Source organism: Lineus longissimus, chromosome 5, assembly GCF_910592395.1.
Source record: "Lineus longissimus chromosome 5, tnLinLong1.2, whole genome shotgun sequence".
Classification (NCBI taxonomy): domain Eukaryota; kingdom Metazoa; phylum Nemertea; class Pilidiophora; order Heteronemertea; family Lineidae; genus Lineus; species Lineus longissimus.
The window spans coordinates 1,855,765-1,872,792 of NC_088312.1; the positions used below are offsets into that span (position 1 = coordinate 1,855,765).

Below are 17,028 nucleotides of genomic sequence, written 5' to 3' on the forward strand. Positions count from 1 at the left end.
TCTAAGGTGTCGAAAAATTACACAAATGCCCTTTGTTGTCCCAACGACAGTGGGCAGAAGTGGGACAAAGCACAAAGGGAATCTTGAACAAGGGAATCTTGAACAAAGGACCGAAAGTGTTAATTGAAATGGTACCCTTTGCGAACCTCTATGCTTAATTGCATCCGGGTATTTCAAACCATTTTAAACTGGTGTTTGGGCCTGCTCTGCCAAGGTAGTACAAACCTCCATGTAAATTTTGACGCCGACCACAGCAAGCCCATAGAACCAGTCTATTGTCCCTTCAATCGCTGGTCGATCTAATCCAGACCGTTTTTACGTCTTTCTGCAAATTACATCACAATAACGAGCTAAAATGTCGCTCGAAGAACACAACAAAATCGAAAGTTTGAGGTAAGTCATTTATTCCGCATTTTTTCAATTTCTATGTTGTGGTTTCGTACTTTAGTTTATGTTTACCGGTGCCCCCACCTTCGACCTTGCACTGCAGTGCAACCCCCATTAGTCATTACATTCCCCAGGCCAGAGCGTGCAGCCAAACACCGCTACTGTCCCAGGCAGATTGGGGTCCGTTGTGAAATTTCGGAGGTCATGAGGTGCGATTTCTTTGCTAGGCCTGGTAATAATACTTATGATATATAGGCCTTTTAGAGGAAGACGAATCCGAGCCCCGACAAATCAAATAAGAACACCTTTTTGCCAGATGAGATACGCCGGTAGGCGGTAGACTACCACCTCGTGTCGGAAAAAGAAGCAGTAAAGATAGTTTCTTTGTCACTTGTCAGTGTTTCACTGATCACTCAAAATCTTTACATTTTCAGGAAAGTTTTCATTGGTGGATTACCTGCTGCAACAAAAGAAACTGACCTCACAGAATACTTCAGCCAATTTGGTGAAGTACATGAATCTGCAGTTGTCCTTGACGAGGCAAAGAAGTCCAGAGGATTTGGATTTGTTACATTCTGTCATCTTGACGGCATCCATAAATGTCTCGATTTCCAGAAGGAGAGTGGAAAGAAGCACAGTCTCAATGGAGAAGATGTAAGTCAGTTTGGGTCATTGCCGTGCAAGAGGACCGGCTTGACTGTCAAGCTGTGGCCTCTGGTATGACTTTTTTTCGACACCGAAGTGGAAAATTTTTGATCAAAAGCAGTGAAAAGAGATGTTGTATGGCACTGTAGTATACTCTGATTCAAGCAAAAAAGCCCGAAATGGCTTGAAAAAGTAAGACAATCTTTCTCAGTTTCTGAGCACCATCTACTAATTTTTAAAACTTGATAAACGACTAAGTTTTGACTGTTTGTGTTGTTTCAGATTGATGTGCGAAGGTCAATTCCAAAGGAGCTGCTTCAAGAGATGAAGGATGCCCAGTCGGGTGGAGATGTGAAAATCTACATGAAGTTCAGTCAGTCGGTCGCCAAGGAGATTGACGAAAACGCCATTATGGAATTCTTTGAAAAAATGCCATTGCATCAGGGAAAGCGGGTAAGTACTTTTCCAGAGGCAAAAATCACATGCAATATTTTAGATCGCAGTATAACACACAACTGGTGTAACTTTTGATGTAGTGCTTGTTATTTTATCTTCTAATATGCAGTTATAAATTTAGATGATGAACGATATTTTTTGCAAATTAAAATGACATCACCTTTCTTATGAATGAAAAAAAATTTCAATTATTCTGATTTGGTTGAAAAACTGGTACAAGCATTGTGCTAGATATGCATTGTTTGTGTTTCTCCTTTCAGCCGAAGTCTGTCGAATTCATCCTCAACAAAGAAACCAAGGAGAAGACAGGTAAGGCCACCTATTGCAGTCATCCGGGTACTGCTTTGGGCACAACAATTATTTTTCTGAGCTATTAGTCGTGGTTGAGAACTGTGCAGCACCTCGAGACTGGCTCAATTACTTTTTGTCTGTTTTACTGAACTTGCATTGCGCTGTTGAATGAATGTTGAATAATGTTGTTCACATTTCTAGTTATGACAGGTTTCTCTTTGAATAAACACTACCAACTGCCATTGGTCAAGCAAGCAACCAAGGTCCATGCGAAAATTGTATTGCCATGGGTTTTCCCCACAACCTGCTGCTCAGCTTTCCTGTGAAAGGGGTAGCTGATGTAATGCAGAGTTGGTACAGTGACTTTTTTGATTGACTGAACTAACTTCTTCTGCCAAACTTGATGTAGTGATCTTAGTGGTGTACATTACTTCATAGTCCATGTGTTCAGTATCTTGCTCCATGAACTTTTATAAAGGTCTGTCAAATCATACAGGAGACAGCGACTTACAAATTCTTAGCTGTAGGGAGGAGACATTGGACTGTCATTTGGTTCGGTTCCTAGAAATTTACTAGGTATAGGAGTAAGCTTGATATGCTGCATAATGGATTAAATCTCTTTTAAGAATTAGTGTGACATAGATAATGGATTGGTAAAGTTTTGCCAGTTGTGTGATACTTCAGAGCAGTGGTCCATGATTTTAGTGTTTGCGAGTAATGCTATTGATTGGAGTGATACCGGGACCAGTGGTGGTGCGAGTCTACTGTTAGCAGTGCCATTGCTTAAGTGTTTGCTAATCTTGTTTTCATTTCTATGAATGTTTTATGAAGTTTTGTACACTATTTTGTTCACTGCACTAAGACAAATTCTGGTGGGCCTTTGGTTGCTTTGAGAGTGGATACAGTCTGTGAAAGAACCATCCTGATTAGTTCCTCTTGTGTTGGTCATATGAATATAGGCTCTGCGTTTGTCAAATTCGATGACGATGATGATGTTGTCAAAGCTGCTACTGTAAAGGAATTCGATTGGAACGGGAGTAAAGTTGAGTGAACTGATCCTACTGTTATTACATATTATCTTCTTGTTCGTACATTATATTGCCATTATCCATGTAATTCTGTTACTGATTTATCTTCTAAAAAAACCTAATAAGGGTGAATATTTCGGGACATGATTATTTTATGCCAAAGCATTGAAAATGAATCCCTGTGGAGTTGCACTTGGATTTATAACTGCAGTGAAATTGAATTTTAAAGAATCAGTTTGGATAATGGGGATAAAACCTGAATGAAGTACAGCTTCATAGCTGAGTTACTGTAAGTAACCTACCTTGTTGACTGAATCCCCCCACATGTAAAAATGAAATCACATTTCTTTCATGGTCCCAAATGGGTAATAGTAAACTTATCAGATTGTTACACCACTTTTCCTGAGAAGGACATGGGAGTAAGTGATTCTATTGTTTACATGTGGGTTGTGGAATGCTCCAAGTACTTGAACTTGAGAAATAAGACTGGTGTCAACTGAATTATGGACTCATTGGCTGTAAAAAATTACTTCTGGCCATGGTGAAGTTCTGCTGTTGTGAATCTGGGATGAACCTGTGGTATGTTGCCAAATTAATATTCCTGGAATATTTGAAATTTAATGGAAAACAACACTGAATGGAGATATCAATCAGTACAACACATTTCTTCTGATCTGTAGTTTGTGAATCTAGAACAGAGCTGACAGTCTTCTTACAATTTTAGGCAACATGTTGTATCGCCAGACCTAAACGTAACAGGCGTTTTGGCGGCCCAATGGGAGGCGGCTTTGGAGGTGGTTACGGAGGCGGACGGGGTGGCCCTCGAGGTGGACGTGGTCGAGGAATGAGAGGTGGCGGCGGTGGCTATGGACGTGGAGGTAACCGGAACTATGGTGGTGGTTGGGACAGTAAGTTTCATGATATCCTGCGTGGCTGGTCGTCCAGTTGCGATGCCAAGGATCATGTTTAGAAGGCCAGCAAGGATGGGTTGAGGGTTAGGTGTTTTCAATCAACTGGACCTTTTAACCAGGTTGACTTGTCTTAACTGTCTGCATAGCCCTTGTACCATACCCTATCAGACGCAATAAGACATCACTGGTCATGAAGCGGTATTCCTAGGGAGCCACCGCAGAAGCTCCTCGCCTTCTCGAATAAAAACAGCTAAAAGTATCCTTCAAAAATTAATGCTTTTCCTTTCAGGCTACGGAAATGGCTATGATGATGGTTACGGTGGTTACGGTGGAGGCTACGGCGGCTATGGCGGTGGATACGATGACGGCTATGGTTATGGAGGCGGCTACAGTAATGGAGGTGGATATGGCCGATACGGTGGTGAGTATGGTACGATACATATCTTGCTTACAAGTCTCTTAGTGTTGACCCTTATATGATGTTCAATCCCGTTATGACTCGAGTACACTACTCTTAGTTGGCGTGTCAGGAAAATGCACACCTCTATATCATTGAACAAAAGTGGGCAGTGAAATTATTTGAGATATCTGGTAGCTAGAATTTGACAAATGGCACAAAATACTTGCGATTGTGATAGAAACAGAGTAGGTATGCAAGTACTAGTTTTCTTCCAACACTGGGATGGTGACTAACTTTGATCCAATACGTCTTTTACAGACAACAGTGGTGGAGGACCACGTCCGAGATGGTCAGGTATGCTCTTGACACACTGGGCGGAGTATTTTTTCACCCAGGGTTTCAAATCTGGAGAAATGTCTTTTTGACCCAATGTGTCCAATGAAATGTTGTGGGGAATTCCTGTCATTATCTTTGCTTGGCTTTCAGTATTTTTTCTGATGAACTTGATGTCAAAAACTTGCCCCTAAAATACCTTTCTAACTCCATAGTTATCCGGCATTGTGGATCAGGATATTTTTACCGGTATATGCTGTCCTTCAGTACAAAAACATAGCATTGATGTGAATTTGTTCGTCTAGGTTTCAGTGCGAGCTGGGTTAGAAGAGCGCAGGCAGGTTTGCATAAGACGAGACAGATTGCGCAGTTCTTGTGAACCCTGACCATTTTCACCCATAAGCCTTTCTTTCTAGTTTCATCTCTTTCATCTCTAGTTTCGAAGTACCATGTCTCGGGCAAGTTTGATATTGCAGAAGTTCCAAATGAAATCTTGTCATATGCAAGTTTGCCTGCTCATGTTATCCATCATTATTTACATGTGATTTGTTTCGTTACAGGTGGCGGTGGACGATACCAGCCATATTGACTGGATTGAGCAATGAGCTGTAAAAAGATTTCCCCGGAAATTGACATTGTTGTGACTTTTGACATTGTGAACTAGTAGTGGAAAGAGCTGCTCTATAAAGTTACTATTCATGGGAGGACGACAGAGCAGTGGACCGAGATTCTTCCTGCATACATATCGCAGAATATCAGCTGTAGCAGACAAAGTGAGAACCAGATGGACTAAACTTTCTGTTTTCAAGAGATGCAATAAGGATCCGAATACATAGCAGGGGAACTTAAACATCTTGTTAAAAGTTACGAACAAAAGATCTGGATATGTGAACATGATATTTTCTGATATGTTCAAGGTTAGAAAATAATCATACTTACAAAATTTTCATCTTCATCGATCATTTTTATCATCAAAGGATTTCTTACCAGACACTTCTTGCATTTTGTACATATATGATATTTTATTTTATAAGGAATTGAAATTGTCATGTCTACATGCGGCTGTTAAAAGATCTTGGGTATGCAGGATGGGCAGTTTAACATTCATCATGTAGATTTTCATGTCTTTTTTGGTTGAAAATGTGATGTAATAAACAGAAATATTACACTTTAGTGTTGTACTGATCATAGTAGGTATTTGATACACCTTTGGAAACCATGAAATAAATCTTGATTTTAATTATGTGAATACATCTTTCGTTGTACTGAGTTATTTCATTAAAGTGTTGAATAATTTCACACTCCTGGATCTGTTCAAATGAGGGGAACTCCCAAGGATTATGTGGGAGGAGAGCAAGCAAGAAAACGTCATAGACTCGCTATTGTCTATTGTATTGTTCGAAAAAAAGAGGTATGAGGGACACCAAATACGTTACACAAGCTCAGGCCCGGAGTCTTGAGAGGGCATAACACAAAAGATGAAATCGCAGCTACCTTCGGGTTGGCTTAACCCTGGCTTTCGAGGTCTGGCCCAGAAATGAGTGTCAAACGGATTACTCTTGCGATAATTGGTCATGGTCATGTTGCAAAAAAATGACATGATCACATTTGACTCCATCAAGAACTCCATTTTGTGTTCCTGTATTCCCTGCATGATGCGAGTGTTTCAGGATTCCTTCATGCTCACAGTCACAATCAGTTTGTCATCGAAGGACAAGAAAACCCGTCCCTACGGCAAGTGTGGAATGGGTCGCTGTGATGAACACCAACAACATCGGCACGGGAAATTGTCTTGAGATTTATTTGAGAATTTGGTGCTGAATTGCACACTTATTGTTCATTTCTGGCTGGCAGTTGCCGGTGCTGACGTTAAAATTATGGATGAAGATATGGAAACTGATGAAAAAGAAAAACTTACGGCTCCAGTTTCGAAAATAGAGGTAAATAAAAGATGGCAAAATTTTATACTGATTTTACAGGGTGACCCCAAAAACGTCCCCTCACCACAATCCACCTTTTCGAAGACGTTTGTTCCGGCGCTGATCAGTCATGCATTTCATCTGGAACAGAGGGTCTGTACACACTAACATCCATTTATTTCATTATTTGATAAATCCTGGTTGTGACAATATGATTATGAACAATTTAGGAGTTTCATTCATTCTTAAAATGTCGACTGAGGTGCTGGAAGTAAAAAATCTGGTTGCATGGAGACCAGCCGAGGGCGATAATCTCTTTAATGTGATCATTTCTTTTTCTGCAGGAAAAATGGAAACTGCTGCCTGCCTTTCTGAAAGTGAAGGGGTTAGTCAAGCAGCACATTGCTTCATTCAATTATTTCATCAACACAGATGTAAGTAGATTATCCCATCGTTTGAGAATGAATTAAAATAGGGCGGAAAGGGGAAATGCTTGTTTTCAAAACGCAATTTGTAGGGATTTAAAAAAAAGAGGTGAGTAATATAGTGGCACCTTTCTAAAGACATATTACTGCAGTCTCTACACATAGCTTGGACAACGGTGTGACTAAAGTAAAAATGGTTGAAAATAAGGGGAAAAACTCTGTGCCATGTATGTTTTCATCAACTTAACAACTGGGTGTTTTTTCCCCCTAGATAAAGAGCATAATGAAGGCCAATGAGAAGATCACTAGTGATGCTGACCCAAACTTTTATATGAAGTGAGTATCAATCTATCATTTTGCATTTTGATTATCATTTGAGAATTTGTCATGACACAAATTGTCACAACTTTGTTTCCAAGGGACTGTGCTATCAGTGTGGTTCCCCTCTTTTAATACCTGTGAAAACTCAATTATTTTTGTTTGTTTCTTTGTTTGAATCTAAGTTTGTTTTCTTAGGTATCTCAACATTTATGTTGGAAATCCAGATGTTGAGGAAGGCTTCAATATCACAAAACCCATCTCCCCTCATGAGGTAAATGCATGTAATTCTTAATCTACATAAACAGGGATATATCCAGGATTTCAAATCAGCATGCTGCCAAACTTCTGGACAGTACCCCATACCGGTACTTGTTGGTGTTTTTCAGGGTTTATCTTGCTAGATTGTGTGTGTACTGGAGTTTTCAGACATGGCCAGCCCTGTCACATCGACTGCACCCCAGTCGGCTGTTGAATCCTTTGACTCCTTGTTTTGACGTAACCGGTTTGGGCTCAGTCAATGGGATTGTGTGTGAAAGCCTTGGTAATTCAAGGTTTGTTTGTCCTGAGTTGACATAAAAACTGTCCTCAAGTGCTACTAAATCTCCATTTCAGTGTCGTCTACGTGATATGACATATTCCGCTCCAATCACTGTTGATGTGGAGTATACCAGGGGTAATCAGAGGATTGTTCGCAATAATCTTCCAATTGGCAGGTTTGTTGATGAAGGATATTGATATTGGCATCGTATGTGTTACCTCTTTGCTCGTGACAGAATCTTAGGTCGTCTTTGATCACTTTGTTAGGTCTGGCACCTGAAATAATTCATTATGCATTCAATATAACTTCTCTTATGATTTCTTCCGTGAATGAGATTGGAATAGAATACTTTATCCTCCATTTCAGGATGCCAATAATGCTTCGGAGTTCAAACTGTGTCCTAACAGACAAGACTCCTGCTGAGCTTGCCAAGTTGAATGAGTGCCCCTTGGATCCTGGTGGTTACTTCATTGTGAAGGGTGTGGAGAAAGTGATTCTCATTCAAGAACAGCTGTCTAAGAACAGGGTGATTGTCGACCAGGATAGAAAGGGTAATGTCTTATGCTCAGTTACCAGGTAGGTGAAAATTAGTGAATTCTATGAAGGACATTTTGAAGATAGTGATAGTTTGGTTACTATTTCTGTTTTTTTTGTTTTTCACTACAACTCTTTTGCCAGTGGTTCCCTGGCTGTTGCCAAGTAAGTTGTGAGCCATGATGTTTATCCAGAGGCTAGGCTGAGTGGAATTAGTGGAAAGCACAATATCTCTTTCAGTTCCACACATGAACGTAAGGTCAAGACCAATCTGATCACCAAGAAGGGCAAGATATATCTCAAGCATAATAGCTTTAGTGAGGTGAGTGACAGTGAGGAAATAGTATTATAGCTGAATGGCATCAAGTAAATAGCAAAATAGCATAATAACACTAAACTTGGAATATCAAAATGGCTGATTGAATGTCACTAAATTGGGAAAAATATAGCAAAAAAGAGGATAAAAAGAAGTTAGTAGAAAATTGTATTTGCCAAGTATCTGTCATCATCAATCCAGTTGGAAATTCCAAAATGCTATGAATCCACCATCATCTTCTCCTTCCTTGTTTGCAGGACATCCCTGTTGTGATAGCGTTCAAGGCAATGGGAGTGGAATCTGACCAAGAGATCGTTCAGATGATTGGAAGTGAGGAAGCGATCCTGGCTTCTCTTGCTCCTTGTATTGAAGAGTGTCACAAAGCACAGGTGTTCACGCAGATACAGGTAATCAGAACCATGCTCAACTCTGATCAGTTTGAATTTTCTAGTGGCTCGGTCATTTCTCATTTTGTGGAGAAGTTTGACATTCCCTGATGCTTGGCTCTCTTGAAGTATCGTCTTACATCTCATCAAATTATTCATCTCATAGCCAACTGTTTTCAAGATTGATATCACCGTACACAACCAAATATTGTGTTATCCAATTCTTCATGTGATTTGGTCGGCCAATTTCAGTATGATAATTGATTTCAGGCCCTCAAGCATATGGGAAGTAAAGTGCGTCAGCGTCGGATGTGGGGTGGTCCAAGGAAGTCGAAGGTGGATGAAGCAAGAGACATTCTGGCCAATGTCATTCTTGCTCATGTTCCAGTGAGTATTTATCCACATTTTCAAGTCTAATGTGCATGTTACTATTCAGAAGACAAAGTTTACCAGTGTTTTTCAGACACACGGTGGCTGATTTGAAAATAAGTGTTAATCAAATTTTTGGCCACAATCACTGAACTCGAGCCTTGTCATTATTCACGGTCCTTTTTTACACTGATAGTGTAATCGCATCTCCATTTATCTCCCGTTTTCAGGTGAATCATTGGAACTTCAAGATGAAATCCTGCTATCTCTCTCTGATGGTACGCCGTGTGATCCAGGCACAAGGTGACACAGTCAAGGTCGATGATCGAGATTACGTTGGTAACAAGAGGTTAGAGTTGGCTGGACAGCTGCTGTCACTGCTATTTGAAGATTTATTCAAGAAATTCAACTCTGAGGTATGCATTACAATGGTCTCTTGCTGTCTCCAGAGTTACAATTTTGTCCTACTGTATAGAGAGGAAGACAAAACTAATTAAAAGTCATCAGATAAATTGAAATTTGTTGACATCAACCAAAAGATTTACATTTGACACTTTTGATCTATCAGCTTCTTATTTCTATTTCAGTTAAAGAGAATAGCTGATCTGACCATTCCTAAACCCCGAGCTGCCCAGTTTGATATCGTCAAACATATGCGACAAGATCAGATCACAAATGGATTAGTCATCGCCATATCTACGGTAAGTTTCCCTTCGGCTTCTACTTTTCATGAGTTTGCTGTGCCCTTGGGGGGTGGATTTATCCTTGGAAGATGGGTTGAGCATATTGTGTAAGTAGGCTGGTACATGGATATCTGGTTAATGCCACATTCAAAGGACGAAGCAGTTCAGGTTAAGCTAAGACTTGATCATTGCATGAACCTGTGATTTACAAAGTCATAATCCCATTTCAGGGTAATTGGTCAATCAAGAGGTTCAAGATGGATCGTGCGGGCGTGACACAAGTCTTGTCAAGACTATCCTACATATCATGTCTCGGAATGATGACCCGTATCTCCAGTCAGGTATGGTATGATTTCCCTTTCATTCAACTATAGCAAGTATGTGTACATACATGCCTATAGTTATGACCTAATGGACTCAAGAGTTGTTAGTTCACTGCGTCAACAATGTCATCCCAAAGTCGGTATGAATAGACCATCATATGGTGTCATGTGATGTCAATGTCTACTGCTATGGACCAGTGCAGGTTTTTTGCTGGAATGGCCAGTCAAGCATTTATAGATCCATTGTAGCAACCTGAAATGTCCTCAGAAGTTTCTTGGTCATTTCCTTATACTTTTATCTTTTTCAGTTTGAGAAGACAAGGAAAGTGAGTGGTCCCCGCTCCTTGCAGCCATCACAGTGGGGGATGCTGTGTCCATCTGATACACCAGAGGGAGAGGTAAAGCATTTCTTTGTGGAAGTTTATGATCTATTTTGTTCATTTCCATGATATTAGTTTGAGTTGGGATATTTCACGTTGAAAGTTTCTCTCTTCAGGCATGTGGCTTAGTCAAGAATCTCGCCCTGATGACACACATCACTACAGATCTCGATGAGACACCTATCATCAAGCTTGCCTTCAACCTTGGTGTTGAGGACATCCATCTGCTGAGTGGCGAAGAGATGAGTTCACCTTATGTATATCTAGTCTTCCTTAATGGTGAGTTCTATCAAAAGAGTTACCGATAGAGTTTTAGGTTTATAGTCTGATATCAACGATGGTAGAGCTTTCCATCTGACTTTGCATTTTAGTGCCGGCTATCCTGAAAGCTTTCAATAGACCTCAGATGAACCGTTCAACCAGTGCCAGACCTGAGCATTTCCCAATGGTAACGATTTCTACACCTGGGTGAATAAGGCTTGTAAGGCTAAGAGACCTGCCTAGAGTCTCATGCTGACAGCACCTCCATGGCTTGGTCATTGATATCCATTTGAATCGTTTGATCATTCGTAGCTGTGTATCCTTTTCAGGTAACATTCTTGGCGTCATTCGCAACTACAAACGTCTCGTGAGCACATTCCAGATGATGAGGAGGGCAGGTTACATCAGTGAGTTTGTCTCAATCTGTCCGAATCATGGCCACAGATGCGTCTACATAGCATCAGATGGGGGCAGGGTGTGCAGGTAGGTCAGTTTGAAAAAATATAACCTAATCATGGGGGAGGGGGGTTGAAGAGTCAAACAATGTGAACATATCACTTATGATAGCAAATGTGTTAGTTATTACGTTGTGATCTTCTTTTCTCACAGACCTTACATCATAGTGACAAATGGAGAAGCAATGGTGACAAATCAGCACATTGAAGAGCTGACCCAAGGTTTCAGGAGTTTTGAGGACTTCTTACGTGAAGGGCTTGTGGAGTACCTCGATGTGAATGAAGAAAACAACAGCTTAATTGCCTTATATGAGGCAGACATCACCAGGTAATTGCATTTATTATTTCAGTCCGAGGAAACTCTCTCTGCTGATTTTTCTCTGCAGTACATGTACTCTCTTGTTTGGGGATAACAACTGAGCCTGATGCTCGTGTTAGTGCTCAATATCTTATGAAGCACTTGTTCTCTGATATTTTTCAGCAAAACCACTCATTTAGAGATTGAGCCTTTCACCATCCTGGGTGTGTGTGCAGGACTGATTCCCTACCCTCACCACAACCAATCTCCAAGGAATACCTACCAGTGTGCCATGGGGAAGCAGGCGATGGGAACCATTGGCTACAACCAGAGGAACAGGATCGATACGTTGTTGTACCTGCTTGCCTATCCACAGGCCCCACTTTGCAAAACTAAAGTATGTTGGGCTTGGGACTTTTCATTTGCCTTGTAGCACAACCCTGCCACATTGAAAAAGTCATTAGAAATTAGTATGACTTCATTGCGGTCGTTACTTTGGAATTTATTTTGTTTGAAACTAAATTAACACCATGCGAAACATGTGTCCAGTTTATTCCATTTCCATCAAATCTTTTGTGCATTTAGCTTATATCTGTCATTTTCAGACAATAGATCTGATCCACTTTGATAAGGTTCCAGCTGGTCAGAATGCTACAGTGGCTGTGATGAGTTACAGTGGCTATGATATTGAGGATGCATTGGTTCTGAACAGAGCGTCATTAGATAGGGGTAGGTCAAGTCAAGTGTACATTGATCTGCAAAGTTTCCTTTTCGTTTGAACTGACAGCTATAGTTTGTCTAAGTACACCCATTATCAATCTGTATAAACAGATCTGCATGGTTAATTTGCTTCTATTTCTGCAGGTTTTGGCAGATGCCTGGTGTATAGAAAACAGGCATGTACTTTGAAACGGTACGCCAACCAAACATTTGACAAAGTGATGGGGCCAGTACTGGATGCCAACACGCGGAAACCAATCTGGAAGCACAATGTGCTGGATGTGGATGGAATAGTGGCACCAGGTGAGAATACTGTAAACTAACAAATGTCTGCAGTCATTTTATTCTTGGGGATTTCATAATAACCTTGCTGATGGCAGAACTGAATTCCCCGCCTGGTTGGCCAGTGTCAAAGCGTCCTTTTCAATCAATATGTGGTACCTAGCTTAAACAATGATCACCTAACCAACAATCAAATGAGGTTTCACGTGGTATGACATATTTCCATATTTAGGTGAGCGTGTTGAGAACAAGCAGGTATTGATCAACAAGCATATGCCAACAGTTACAATCAACCCCATACAGTCACCAGTGGCTGGTGCCCCTCCACCCCAACCTGAATACAGGGATGTCCCTATCACGTAAGTACCACTGAAGGCACTCTAGTAGACTCTGTTCCTCTGTTAGGATGCAAACACAAGACTGACTGGGCCATATTCTAGTGACCTCTGAACCAAGGATCGGCCAGTTCGGGGCTAGATATGAACCTGATGTACAAGTGTGGCGATATTTTTTCATGTTCAAAAAATCACTTTGCTTTGCTGAAACAGTGCTGCACCTGTGAAATGCTGTGTTGGCCTACAACTCTTGTCTTCCTTCACTCACAGATACAAAGGATCGGAGCCATCCTACATTGAAAAGGTGCTAATTACTTCAAATCCAGAGGAAGCCTTCCTGATCAAACTCTTACAGCGGCAAACCCGGCGGCCAGAGATTGGTGACAAGTTCAGCAGTCGACATGGACAGAAGGGGTAAACTATTTACTTTGGTTGTACTTGTTCTTTTTAGTTGCTTCAATCAAGAAATGAAATGCAAGTTCTTATAGTGCTTTCAGTCTCAAAGAGCTTTACATTGATTTGTTTCCATTTTCAGAGTGTGTGGTCTGATAGTGCCCCAGGAAGACATGCCGTTCACAGATCTTGGAATCTGTCCCGATATTGTGAGTTGGTCATCCTTGGTTATGTGTTAATATCTCTAGTGAACCATTGCACTACTACCATAGTTTACAGTAACTATGTTTACAGTATCCAAATAGTGTTCGTGGCCAGAGTACCCTGGGTCGTTTTAAAACTGCACTAAAAACTCATATTTTTAAGAAATTCTTTTGAATCCTTTGCACGTTTTTTTTTTTTTAGTAATGACTTTTATTCTATCATGTATTAATGTTATGTTTTATTATAAATTGTAAAGCGCTTAGAAGTTTTAACAACGTTAAGCGCTATAAAAATGTTTTTAATAAGAAAATAATAATAATAATATGTTGAGGACTGTTGCCTGCTTCAGTAGTCTTTTCTGATGAATGACTGTGCAGTAATATTTCTGCGAATGAATGGCTTTTCCTGCGATTGTCTTGAGGTAAGTATTTTCGTTTCATGAATGTTCACGTTTTTAACCCCCTAACGTAAAACTTGCAAAAAGGCTCTTAAAAATAAACGTGTTTCTTATTCAGATCATGAACCCCCATGGCTATCCGTCCCGTATGACAGTAGGAAAACTGATAGAACTGATGGCAGGGAAGGCTGGTGTACTGGATGGGAAATTCCATTACGGAACTGGTGAGTCCTGCTAAGGGCAGGTGTGTCTTTAGAAAGACTTGAGAAGAACTTTTGAATCTGGGATTTTTAGAGTATAAAGTTGCTCTTGCGTTAAATCAAAGAAAGGGTAATTCAGATTTTGAGCTACCAGTGTGGGCGCTGTCAATTGGTGTTTAACCAGTAGGTTACTTCATTAGCTGTGTTGTTTGCACATGAATGCTGACTTCTTCTGTTTCAGCATTTGGTGGAGACAGGGTGCAGGATTTGTCCGAGGATTTGATCCGTCATGGCTTTAATTATCTTGGGAAGGAATATGTCACATCTGGTATAACAGGGTAGGCAGATTTTCCTTGATTTCTCTCTCTCCAGCATCCAACAATCATTCTCGAATTTTGTTAGTATTATTGACTGTGGTTGGTTTATTTCACTTGTGTCACTTTACTTTCTCCTAGAGAACCGCTGAGTGCCTACATCTACTTCGGACCCATCTACTACCAGAAACTCAAACACATGGTGATCGACAAGATGCACGCGAGGGCAAAGGGTCCAAGAGCTGTTCTTACACGACAACCTACTGAGGGTCGAGCAAGGGATGGAGGTCTGAGGCTTGGAGAGATGGAACGCGATTGTCTCATTGGATATGGTGCTAGGTAAGTTCAGGTGATTACTGGGACTGGTCTCAACCATTTTTTGCAAAGCAGGCTCTGCTGGTTGACACTTTATGGCTTCTCATTTATCATTACCTGCACACCTTGTACTGTGTATGTGTATTTGTCCAGTATTGAAATACCATCACTTCTCGAAATTCTACAAACATTTATAGAGCAGGGTTGCCATTGCTGTCAGTTTATTGGTTTTAATTCTTGGTTTCCAGCATGTTGCTGTTGGAGAGGCTGATGATCTCTAGTGATGCATTTGAAGTTGACGTCTGCAATAAGTGTGGTCTCCTTGGATACTCGGGATGGTAAGTTAATGAGCTTTTGATGCAGAAGTGAGCATAGCAGATAAGTAAGTGAGCATAAAGATGAAAATGAGGCTCGTGTACAAGCTTCCTGACGAATGTCGCACAAAGTAATCTGTATCTTGTCTGTGGTTGTAACACTTCTATCTTGTTCTCTTTGCTGCAGGTGTCAGTTCTGCCGTTCGTCCATCAACGTGTCATCAATCAAGATCCCATACGCCTGCAAGCTGCTCTTCCAGGAATTACAGTCAATGAACATTGTGCCTAGACTGACTCTCAAAAAATACAACGACTTTTAGATAATGACACAGAGGAATACAGCACATTGGGAATGCTTGCTTCGAGGGTGTTCATTTGAGTCTGGGGCTTTCATATCATTGCACAGTCTTAATGATATCTGTATCTAAATATGAATTGTCTGAATCAAATTTGTTGGTGTTTTTATGCTGCTAAGCAAAACAACTTCAGCTGTAAATTAATTGGGAAGGAAGCAGGTCTTGGATTTTCTTGTGCTCTGCACAGCTGGATGTGATCAGCAGCCAAGAACTCATTGTTAATACACGTCCTGGATGGACTCAGAAGTTCAAGGGCTTCAAGACTATCAGCAAGATGAATAGGTTTTGCTGTGTGAATGAAGAAGTGGGTATACACTTTCAGTGTGTAAAGAAGGCAATGTCCAAAAATAGGAAAAGCTACATATGTTATCTTTTCATTTATGAGACTTCATAAATAAACAAAATCCTGAAAAAGTGAAATCTATGTCTTCTTTCTGTCTAGTTGCATCCTCTGTGATTTTGTCATCAGTTTGCAACCTGTGGCTGCCATGTGATGCAAGCTCAAGTCCTGCCGAGCCATCGCACAGGAATTTTTATTGGTTGTGCGACTTCAAATATGACCCTGCCCAAGAAGGCCAAGCACTATTTCTGAGGGTGCACCTAGCTTGAGAAGGTTGCCTTTAAAGGGCAGTAATCTGTAGGCCATCCTGCATGAAGTCGCCCTTTCAATGATGGGGACATGAAGTGCAGTTCCTTCTAAAGGATGTAAATATTCCATCTGAAGGACAGTGTGATGTTCTTTATGGAGGAGTACTCTCTTTGAAAGGCAGTTATTCTAAGGCAGTCTTCAATCAAGAACCCCTTATTGAAAGGCTATCCCATTGAATAGCAGCACCGTTGGTCTTCAAGACCTAGATGGAGTATTGTCTTTGAAAGGCAAGGCTGTCCTCTACTGAGATCTCTTCATTGAGAGGCGTTCCCCTTGAAGTACAGCACACAAGCCGTGTAGATGCCCACCCAGATGGAGTACTCGATTTGAAAGGCAAGGCGGTTCTCTACTGAGAACTTCTTATTAAGGGGCTATCTCACTGAAGTACATCACCTTTTTAGTTGGTTTTCATCCGTGGTACAGTAGGTCTCCACAGACCACATGCCTTCGATGCCCATCAGGATGGGGTGTTCTCTTTGAAAGGCAGTAATCACAAGGCTGTCCTCTTTTTATTGAGGGACTATACCACTAAAGTACAGCATGGGTCCAAACTTTTGATCGGTCTTCATGCCTGATTGGTCTTCATCCCACAATCCTTATAGATGCACACGGAGATAGAGTACTCTCTTTGAAAAGCAAGACCACAAGCCACAAGCCTTAGATGAACACTGAGATGGAGTATTCACTTTGAAAGGCAGTAATCCCAAGGCTCTCCTCTACAGAGCACTCTCTACTGAGATGCTATCTGAGTGAAGTACAGCATGTGTCCAAGCTTTTGGTTGATCTTCATGCTTGGTATACTAGGCCTCCACAGCCCACCACCCACAAGCCACCAGCCTTAGATGCACACTGAGATGGAGTATTCACTTTGAAAGGCAGTAATTGCAAGG

General features: G+C 41.0%; 2 protein-coding genes across 6 annotated transcripts; both read left to right on the forward strand.

The window, feature by feature from the left end:
• Window positions 1-216: 216 nt before the first annotated feature.
• LOC135487786 (uncharacterized) lies at window positions 217-5,702 on the forward strand. 5 transcript variants are annotated; one of them, XM_064771866.1, is made up of 9 exons: window positions 217-393; window positions 822-1,041; window positions 1,315-1,485; window positions 1,749-1,797; window positions 2,739-2,821; window positions 3,532-3,685; window positions 4,008-4,148; window positions 4,437-4,472; window positions 5,012-5,702. In XM_064771866.1, the coding sequence occupies exons 1-9, from the start codon at window positions 356-358 to the stop codon at window positions 5,038-5,040; spliced, it is 921 nt and encodes a 306-aa protein (XP_064627936.1). In that variant the 5' UTR covers window positions 217-355; the 3' UTR covers window positions 5,041-5,702. The 5 variants fall into 5 exon arrangements, with proteins under 5 accessions (XP_064627936.1, XP_064627934.1, XP_064627935.1 ...); XM_064771864.1 differs by having other exon boundaries at window positions 221-393; window positions 3,532-3,715; XM_064771865.1 differs by having other exon boundaries at window positions 222-393; window positions 3,532-3,715; window positions 4,008-4,139.
• A 518-nt stretch (window positions 5,703-6,220) lies between these two features.
• LOC135488391 (DNA-directed RNA polymerase III subunit RPC2-like) lies at window positions 6,221-15,903 on the forward strand. Its single transcript, XM_064772988.1, has 27 exons — window positions 6,221-6,391; window positions 6,715-6,804; window positions 7,067-7,131; window positions 7,312-7,387; window positions 7,729-7,829; window positions 8,021-8,230; window positions 8,429-8,510; window positions 8,762-8,911; window positions 9,161-9,277; window positions 9,490-9,675; window positions 9,847-9,960; window positions 10,173-10,283; window positions 10,574-10,663; window positions 10,762-10,924; window positions 11,236-11,389; window positions 11,516-11,689; window positions 11,843-12,056; window positions 12,265-12,388; window positions 12,524-12,682; window positions 12,894-13,020; window positions 13,267-13,410; window positions 13,532-13,598; window positions 14,109-14,214; window positions 14,432-14,528; window positions 14,646-14,843; window positions 15,068-15,157; window positions 15,321-15,903. Exons 1-27 carry the CDS (start codon window positions 6,329-6,331, stop codon window positions 15,451-15,453), a joined length of 3,405 nt encoding a protein of 1,134 aa, XP_064629058.1. The 5' UTR covers window positions 6,221-6,328; the 3' UTR covers window positions 15,454-15,903.
• Window positions 15,904-17,028: the final 1,125 nt, after the last annotated feature.

Excerpts from the sequence above, each read along its gene's own strand:
- LOC135487786 (XM_064771864.1), top strand. The coding sequence starts at position 356 with ATGTCGCTCGAAGAACACAACAAAATCGAAAGTTTGAG. Across the intron at positions 1,486-1,748 it reads CATTGCATCAGGGAAAGCGG|CCGAAGTCTGTCGAATTCAT; the intron begins GTAAGTACTTTT and ends TTCTCCTTTCAG. Across the intron at positions 4,473-5,011 it reads ACCACGTCCGAGATGGTCAG|GTGGCGGTGGACGATACCAG; the intron begins GTATGCTCTTGA and ends GTTTCGTTACAG.
- LOC135488391 (XM_064772988.1), top strand. The coding sequence starts at position 6,329 with ATGGATGAAGATATGGAAACTGATGAAAAAGAAAAACTTACGGCTCCA. Across the intron at positions 9,278-9,489 it reads TCATTCTTGCTCATGTTCCA|GTGAATCATTGGAACTTCAA; the intron begins GTGAGTATTTAT and ends TCCCGTTTTCAG. Across the intron at positions 9,676-9,846 it reads TCAAGAAATTCAACTCTGAG|TTAAAGAGAATAGCTGATCT; the intron begins GTATGCATTACA and ends TTTCTATTTCAG.